This window comes from Loxodonta africana, chromosome 10, assembly GCF_030014295.1.
Source record: "Loxodonta africana isolate mLoxAfr1 chromosome 10, mLoxAfr1.hap2, whole genome shotgun sequence".
In the NCBI taxonomy this organism is placed as follows: domain Eukaryota; kingdom Metazoa; phylum Chordata; class Mammalia; order Proboscidea; family Elephantidae; genus Loxodonta; species Loxodonta africana.
The window spans coordinates 14296376-14306126 of NC_087351.1; the positions used below are offsets into that span (position 1 = coordinate 14296376).

The 9751-nt window shown below is 39.1% G+C and overlaps 1 protein-coding gene across 1 annotated transcript in view; it reads left to right on the top strand.

Annotated features, from left to right (window-relative positions):
* The window catches only part of OIP5 (Opa interacting protein 5), a 35285-nt gene extending 25821 nt beyond the window's left edge, over nucleotides 1-9464 (top strand). Inside the window, exon 5 of the mRNA XM_003418666.4 lies at nucleotides 1872-9464. Coding sequence (XP_003418714.1) covers nucleotides 1872-1967 — 96 coding nt within the window. The 3' untranslated portion in view covers nucleotides 1968-9464. The remainder of the gene's footprint in view (nucleotides 1-1871) is intronic.
* Nucleotides 9465-9751: the final 287 nt, after the last annotated feature.

A 9751-nucleotide genomic window follows, 5' to 3' on the forward strand; every position in this document is an offset into this window, starting at 1 on the left:
TGAATTGGGCAAATCAGCAAAAAACCTCTTTAAAGTGTTCAAAAGCAAAGATGTCACTATTAGGACTAAGGTGCACCTGACCCAAGCCATGGTATTTTTAGTCACCTCATCTGCATGTGAAAGCTGGACAGTGAATAAGGAAGACCAAAGAAGAATTGGTGCCTTGGAATTATGGTGTTAGCGAAGCATATTGAATATATCATGGACTGCCAGAAGAACGAACAAGTCTGTTTTGGAAGAAGCAAGGATGGCAGGATCTTGTCTCACGTACTTTGGACATGTTCTCTGGAGGGGCCAGTCCCTGAAGAAATGAGTAAAGAGGAAGGGTCAGTGAAAAAGCAGATCTTCAGTGAGGTGGATTGACACAGTGGCTGCAACAATGGGCTTAAACACAGCAATGATTGTGAGGATGGTACAGTCAGAACTGACTCAATGGCACCTGACAAACCGCCACCACCTGTATGAGCAAGGTGGTCTTAAAATTAATGAGCCAACCTCCCCCGTAGTTGGAGGTGATGCTATCAGGAATGCAAATTGGAATCCAAAGTTTTGCTTTGGGTACCTAGAAAGGGACATTGTTTTCTTAATTATATATGTTAACCCATCCTCAGATAAACATGTTTCCGCTCGTGGAAGAAACTGGCTCTGCCCTGATTTCAGAGCTCATTAAGATAATTTTAAACCTCATGAAGGTTTCTAGTCACTTTGAGTGTTCAAAATTATTTGCTTTTTGGTAAAACTAGAGTTTTTACCAAAAATTAAATGGGATTTCCTTCCCTTTACTCCCCACCCACCCCCCAAGCCCCTGCAATTTAGGATGAACAGTAAACACCAGTGTCATGATTTTACTCAGGAGAGCAGTGTTCCCAGGGAATGTCCTGATTCAGGCCAATCCCATTTATGACCTACTTAGAGTAGTAGAGCACCAAAGCCTACAGCTACAGTTTATGCAGGCTAGAGTTAGTTGTTTAAGCAGAGTTTCATCATGAATTTTGGGTATTCTTGTAGCATGGATCATAAAAGTAGATTTAGTATACTGTACAAATGAATGGAGTCAGAAATATATACCTGAAAGTTACAGAAAATATTTTTTTGTTAACTACGACTTCAACAAAAGACTAAGTTATACATAATCCTGTATGACAAAATAACTTTATAGGTCTAAATACATGTTGTATGCTGAGTTAACACCACTAAATTGAGTTCTAGATACAGCTGTTCTCTGGTGAAAGAATTCTCGACAATCATCTCATTAGAGCAAACATCTGTTTTAAAGCAACAGCCTGAACCAATTTTGAAGCCCTCTAGTGGATTATTAAAGAAAGGCATTTGTTACCGTTAAAGGGTTAAAAGAAAAGCTAGATTCTTGACACTAGAAAAGGAGGGAATGCTAGTTATTGCTTCTGTCTTAACAAACCTGTCTTACGCCATTTATTTTTGTCTTCCTTCCCAGTATCTGGAGTTTAAACCTAAGCGATAAGAGGTAGAGAGGAGGGGGCAGGAAGCAGTAATGCTCAGTAATGGCTGATCTTCTTTCTTATAAGTTTTGTATCTGAGGATCTTAACCGTGCTCTGGGTTTGTTGTATCAATTTTTTTTTTTTTTTTTCCAGAAAAAGAGCAAATGGTTGAGACATTGCCAGCTTCCAATCACTAGGTATAAACTAGCTTCGGTGGCTTCTAAAAAAAAAAACCCATTGCTGTCAAAACCATAGGGTTTCCAAGGAGCGGCTGGTGGATTTGAACTGCCGACCTTTTGGTTAGCAGCCGTAGCACTTAACCACTACGCCACCAGGGTTTCCAGGTGGCTTCTAGAAACAGTAAATTGGGTGTTAAGCTTAAAATGCCCTGACATTTATATTTCTCTTCCCAGCTGAAAGAGAAGATAATGTTAACACATACTCGCTTAAATTCCCTAAGGAAGATTCTGAAGGAAGTGATTCCTGACCAGTCCAAGCTGGAAAACTGATGCAGAAGGAAGGCTTGAGTGTCAGCTTCAGGCTTTGCTGTGATCTTGTATGACAGGCGGCGTTTGATCTTTTCTCAAGAATGGGGGTGGGGAGTACGGGTTTTTGTTTACCTCTAGGCTGATTTTGTGAAGCTGTTTAGAGAAGATGAGAAACTAAAGAGCCTTCTGTTCAGACTTCATAGCTATTTGTCTTAACCTATTTTAGCTGCTTATCAACTTCATAATCTTTATTTCTAAAAACATTTTCCCCATTTTTTTTATTGTACTTTAGATGAAGGTTTACAAGCAAACTAGTTTCTCATTAAACAATTAACACACATACTGTTTTGTGACATTGGTTGCCAACCCCACAACGTGTCGACACTCTCCTTCTCGACCTTGGGTTCCCCATTACCACCTTTCTTGTCCCCTCCTGCCTTCTTTTTCTTGCGCCTGGGCTGGTGTGCCCAGTTAGTCTAGTTTTGTTTTTATGGGGCTGTCTAATCTTTGGCTGAAGGTTGAACCTCAGTAGTCACTTCACTACAGAGCTATAAGGGTGTACAGGGGCCATACTCTCAGGATTTCTCCAGCCTCTGTCAGACCAGTAAATCTGGTCTTTTTTTTTTCTGAGTTAGAATTTTGTTCTACATTTTTCTCCGGCTCTGTCCCGCACCCTCTATTGTGGTCCCTGTCAGAGCAGTCAGTGTTGGTAGCCAGGCACCATCTAGTTATGCTGGACTCAATCTGGTGGAGGCTGTGGTAGTTGTGGTCCATTAGTCCTTTAGACTAATCTTTCCCTTGTGTGTTTGGTTTTCCTCATTCTCCCTTGCTCCAGATGGAGTGAGACCAGTGGAGTATGGGAGTTTGGATGTGTCTATGGAGCTTCCATGACCTTGCCTTGGACAAGTTGTGCTAGCTTTCCTAATATTGTGTACTGTCTTACCCTTCACCAAACTTAGCACTTACCTATTGTCTATTTAGTGTTCTAAAAACATTTTTGACTCCAAATTTACGGGTTAGGAGGCAATGTTCCATTTGTGCTCTGATCTAAAGATGCATGGTTGGTCTGAAAATATAGTCGGACTTAATGTTGACTACTGTTATTCCTACATAGAGCAGTTGTATGAATACTGATAAATCAGTTTTTTTTTTTTTTTTAATTTAAACTGTAAGTACATACACAGTCTATAGCTAATATTCAGTAACTTGACTGGATAATATATGCTTTATCTCTTTTTAGTAATAAATAACTGAGTGTAACAGAATAGTAATGAAAGAAATGATAAAACATCAAACATTCACAAAATGGCAGTTTCTTATATTTTGCTTTATGTAGCATTTTGGTTGAGTACCTTATGAAATTGTTTAATGAATATAAAGTATTATGCTAGGTACTAGGGTTAAAAAGGTAAGCAAAAACACCTCCTGTCCTCACAGAGCTTATAGTCTACTTAGAGATGGACATTCCAATAACCAATAAGGATATATGAAATTCTGGCTGTAATCAGCATCTTGAAGACAAGCACATACAACAGTAAGTGACCTGGTCTGGGAGTCAGGGAGTGCCTGAGGAAGCGAAGCTTCGGCAGTGCTCTCAAAGATGAGTGGGAGTCAATAAGGTGACACAGGGAACGGCATGGGCAAAGGCCCTCTGAGGGCCTGTGAGGCTCTTCAAAGAAGGCCTGCAGGAGCTATAAAGGTAGCCGGAAACCGGAGGGCGCTAGGCCTTACCGGCCACCTGGAGGGTATCTGTATCCTAAGACTAATGGGAAGCCCTTGTAGAATTTTAAAGGAGTGGCAAGATGGGGTGTACAGGACGGGATCAGATTTAATATTTAGAATCTCATGGCTGTCCTGTGGAGAATGGGTGGGAGGGGTGGCAAACACACCAGTGGGGAGGGGCTGTGGCACTGGTCACATGAGATGATACAGCCAAGTGCTAGTGGGTAGAGAACTTGGTTGAGATGTAGCTTGCAGACTTTTTTTTTTTAATAACAGATTATTTCCAGTTTATATACCATACAGGATATTTTCTTTTAAAAATATTTTAAGTTGGAGAAAATAGTGATTTGCTTTATGCTTTTGAGTTGTAAAATTTTACCATGCCCTTTGGTCCTGTAGGCAATAGTGACGCATCCTGGCTTCAATACTACAGAAAAGCTCTTATTTACTTTCCACTCCTAAAAAATGGGATCTAATAAATTAGTACTATATTGAATGATCCTGGGGTTTTTATTATGTGTGGGTATGCCTAATGCAACATATTTGCTTTCTTTATCTAAATTAAAAACTTACGTAGATCCTTTTCTCAAGCTCTGGATTTGAAGTTTTGGTTGAGCCTTTGAATAAAAAATTAAATATTTGAACCTGCCTACATTAACTTATAAGCTGGCTGGCTTAAAATTTTTTTTTTTTTTCCCCAAATGCAAAATACATGCTTACTCTAGAAAAAATTCAGTCACAAGATGTGTGACAAAGAGTGAAAATACTTCCCCTTCCATTTTGGGGTGGCACAATGTCGTAGTATGCTGGTAAGTGAGCAGGCTCTGGAGCCAAACTATTTGGATTCAGATGGTGACTTAAGTACTTATTAGCCATGAACTTGAAGAATTTATTTAAACTCTATGTTTTGGTTTCCCTCTATGTAAAACATGGATAAAAACAATAACTAGGGCTATTGTGAGGACTGAGTTAATAAATGTGTCTCAATCAGGGCAGTGCTTAGCATAAGTGCTCAATAAATACTAGTTTTTTTTATTATAACCTTCATGTATATAGATATACATATATAAACATAAAATAAGGACATAGTTTTATTAGTAACATTCAACAATGTGCTTTTCACACAGTAAATACCATGGACAACTTTCCATAGCAGTCCATATGCAAATTACTTTGTTCTTTTCAACACTTGCCTAGTATTCAGACATGTAAATGTAGTAGAATTTAACCATTCTTGTGTCGGACATCTCTGTACATTATCTTTGCACGTTTATACTCGTACTTCTACAGGAGCAGTTCTTCGAAGTGGGCTAGTCAAAGAACATGCATTTACCAGTTTTGATATTATGCCTTTCATAAAGGTTGTAATTGATACTCTCACAAAATAGTTGACTCTTTTATCTGTGGGGAAGTCCAACAAACCTCAATCATAGACTGGCCGATTATTAACAGGTTCTAAGGCTACTTTATTACAGTTTGATACCACTTAGCACTAGGTGTTGAATGAAAGTATTTTCAAAACTCCACGTGGCTGTATGAACAATAAACATTATGTATCGAAGGTCCTACTCTCTGAGTTGTAAACTTTTGAGCTTAACAGCAGAAACCATCTCCATTTTTGTGACCGGAACATCTAGTAAGTACCTGGGATGTGGAGCACGTCATTAAATGTATGTTAAATGAAGACTCGTAAGTATAACATTAGCAGTCAACATGACAAAAACTACATAGCTTCTTTGTTCATCTCCAGCTGACAAAAGTTAGTCTCAAGGAAGTTTCTATCATCTACTTTCCTAGTTCAATTTGAAAAAACTTTCCTTTCCCATGAACGAAAACTGAGGATCTCTTCTTACACTTTAGTGTTAAAAGCTCCTTGTTTAACATAAGTCAACATTTACATATTAAATATAAAAGCACCTTAAATGCTCATATCCTATTTCAGGTGGGAAAGGTTCCTTGCCCCTTGGTTTACAATTGTATTATTATTGTACTTAGTTCATTACTTCCTTACCAAAGAACATTTATTTGCTCATAGGCCTAGCCCAAGGTTGGCCTTCCAGGTGAAACAGGAGGGTGGACTAAGTTTAAACGGCACGCTTTCTCTCTCTTCAGATGGCTGCCTGTTCCCTTGGACAACATATACCAGAAATTGCCACAGCTAGGCATCAGTAAACCCAGCTTTTTGGTTTTTTCTTCTTTGGCGTCTGGAGCCTACCTCAGTACAGGTCTGTGGAAAGGCTCCGCCCATCTCCGTAATTTACTGCATTATTTCAAATTAACCATTCCAAGTAACAAATAACACACAATGAAATTTTAGTGCATTCTCAGCCCATGCTGCTTTATTGCTAAAAAAAGAAAAAAATATTATACAGAGGTGCAGAGTTTCCAACTTGTATTAACAGTTGCTTTTCGCATCAAATAAAGTGTCTTCTCTAAAATTCCCAAAGATGCATAGATTAAAATGCAAGCTGCCTTTTGTAATACTTCAAACATATTCAATGAAGTTCTTTTAATATTATACATGTATCAATGGTACAATGGAGAAGATGCAGAACAGCAAAGAAACACAGTGATCAGTTCCTGTACTTAAAACACAGTAAATAAAATATGCTGTATGTGAAGGTCACCCTAAAGGAGTCTTTTTTAATTACCAGAGATGGATGGTCTTAAGTTAGTGCCCAGACTACTACTGTTGCTTCTTTAAGGAATGATTATAAAGTATGGCCAGAATCCCTTTTTTAACCCTGGAGGGAAAAATAATTTAATCGATGGTATGCCATCGCCACCAAGGGAGGAGAGACCTTTTGAAAATGATCAGTAGCCTTAGTTATCTAATGTGACTTTAAAGGTTTAGGAACATGGTTCCCCGAAAAAGCTGATGTTTGGCTTTCCAGCTTTAAGGATTTCATCTGCCTGAGTGGAATAATGGAACCGGGAGTTGAGAAAAACCCTGACCTTAATCTTTATTGGTTTCATTGGCGGTTTGACATCAGTAAGTGGCAAGCAGAATTACATATGGTACATGACATCTCACCTCCTGTATGTGGGTGGAGACCAAACTGAAATAAGTCTGATTCAATTCTGAACCACTGGGAGTTACCATCCCAGTTAAACATACCCAAAGATTTCTGGAACAAAACCCCACAGCAAGAAAAATAAGTTCAAATTTTGGAAAAAAGTTTTTTCAGTTACAGACCATGAGACATGAAAGGGCTAATAAGGCTAATCGGGAATTCTGTTTAGGGATCTTGCAGATATGATGGATTTCACGTCCACATTGTCATGATGACTTGTCCTTATAGGGGTTATTTCTTCTCAAGAAAATTTCTGAACTACCACAATGAATCAGAGATTTATTTTCTTCACATAAGAAAATAAATGGCAAGGTTTTTCTTTGTTTTTAAAAATAAAACTTCTGCTTACCTGGGAACAAAAGCTTTAGGCACAAAAATTGTGCAGTCTGACCAAACCATCAAGGATCAATCTCTGGCTATAAAAAAATAATTCTAAACAAAAGGCAGTAAACTAACTACACCAAAACCAAACCCATTGCCACAATTCCAACTCAGCAACCCTATACCATAGATGTATCCACTTTCTGGACTATTCCCACAAAGTGGAAGTCTCCTCTGCCGCAAAAAAACCAAAACCAAACCCATTCCCGTCGAGTCGACTGACTCATAGCGACCCTACAGGACTGGTCCCATAGAGTTTCCAAGGAGTGCCTGGTGGATTCGAACTGCCAACCCTTGGGTCAGCAGCTGTAGCACTTAACCACTACGCCACCAGGGTTTCCTCCTTTGCTGCAGTGCCACTTTATTGCCGCCAACATCAGTACCGTCTAGGTTAGTCGCCTAGTTACACGGAAATCCCCGAACATCTGAACATGTGCTTACTGACTCCAGTCACTTCCAAGACACTAGTTCTAAGGGGCCCAAATTTAGGCCATATAAACTTTTTCAGAAAAACTTCATACCTATTCTATATACTACACTCTAGTATTTCCTCCCCTTTCAGAAACTCTGCACCTTTCTGATTATTATAGCTGTAGAAGCTATTTATTTATTCAACATGCTTAGTTTGTTTTGTTCTCAAACATACTTGGGGACTATTGGAACCAGGCAAGAGGTTAAGGGAGAGCACTGTTACGCCCCATTCCTGGTAGTTTGAATGTCTTGTGGTTGCCCCTGTTTATCTTCTATCTCCCATTTTCAATGGAAGTAAGATAATCCTTAATTAGAAAATAACAATAAATTTCTATTGCTTCATTAATAAATGCATATATAAAAGTACTAGTAACCACATAACACTGGACATTTTCAGTCATGCATTAGTATAGTACTGTAAAATCAGAATTATGGGCCTGCCACTATTGCTTGCACTTTCAACCAGACCCAGTTTTAATACACATGCAAAGTAAACCCCTTGATTCAGAGTAATTATGGGAAATAACAAGGATACATGCAGTTTCAACAGAAAATGTGGCTTAATAAAGTGATTGCTAAGAAATGCGGGACGGCTCTCCACATCTATCACAATGTTTCTTCGAAACAGAGGTACAAAAGTCACCCACGAGGCTACAACTAGGACCACTGTGCAGGTATAGAAGGCTTATATGCAAATCCCGGTCCTTTTGGGTAGAGAATGATGTAAAAGCTCTGGGAAAAAGAGAACTGAAAGATACAGTCTGTGGAGCAGTGAACTGGCCATTTGATCGACAGCTACTCCACAGAAGAACATAGGTGGTAGAGGGGTGGTGGAAACACATGCAGAAAGGTTTCTTTTCTGAGTCGCATTAATAAGCAGCCCCCTGGGGAAAAGGAGTTTTACTAACAGCAGAGCTAATGCAGTGTAAACTCAAACGTCAGTGCCCTGAAATTTAGCATAGCCCTCTGCTTTCGGAAGCTGCTGGCCAAGGGATTCTCCCACACGCGGTGTGACTGACAGCCAAGCACTGTTCTGAGTGAACGGGAAGAAATGTGCCTGCACCAGCGAGCACCACTAGAGTGTAAACTCCTCGAGGCCAAGGGTCTCTTCAAATTCTGCATATCACAGGTATACGAAGAGTGAACACGAGACTACAATAACTCTGAAAATCAACCACATACTTGGAGATTACAAAAGCTTTTAGTACATTTTAGCATTTAGTACTATTAACATGGCTGTTAAAAGTAATCTTTAATTGTTCCAAGTAACTGAACTGTTGACACCACCGTAATACGCTGTGGTGTCCGCATAATCACGCAAATGTCTGAGTATTGCTTGGTTATTCCAATGTCTCTAAGGCCAGCTGATGGCACAGGACATTTAAAGAGGAGCTAAAATCAATTTAATATTTCGTTTTGCCATGAAAGAATATTCACGAGGCACTATTTTCTTAGATCTACACCACCTTTTAGTGCCCCCTCCCCCGAAAACAAGGGAATATAGACCCAGTCTCTTCAGAGATTTAACCATCTCCAAGGTGCTAAATGGCCAAGATGGACATGAGGTAAAAAGGATTAAGCCCCTTGTCCCACTGTTATGGCCTGATGTGTGCTGTGACTAGTTTACTGAGTTCTCCTTATTACAGGAACCGGCAGTCACAGGCCACAGGCCTCAGCACATTGCTGTTAGCCAAGGTTTAAAAAATAACGCCAAAAACTCCCAACAATCTTTAGCTATTCCCTTCAATCTTGTTGTTTTTCAATTTTAAATTCAAACTTCCCTAATCATAAGCAGGAAGAAAAAACAGCTAAGTTTTTTTTTTTAACCCTAAATATAAACTTTGCTTTTTTAAAATGCACCCAGAAAAACCAACAGAGAAAAATGAGGTGACAAAGCCTCATTTTGAGTAAATGCCTATCGCTAAAAGGAACAGTAAGCAAAAACCCACATGACTGCGTCAGTGGAGCTCTAGTACATTTGTTTCCAGGTTAAGCACTAGAAAGGTTTCATTTCAATGGCTCTAACCCACTGCTTTAGGAAACAAACGGGATTGTTAGGCTTTAATTTATACAAACTGGGTATTTCTCACACACACTAGCATATATTTATATACATTCATACTGTTTTAAAGGGAAGAAAAAAAGATATTTTATATG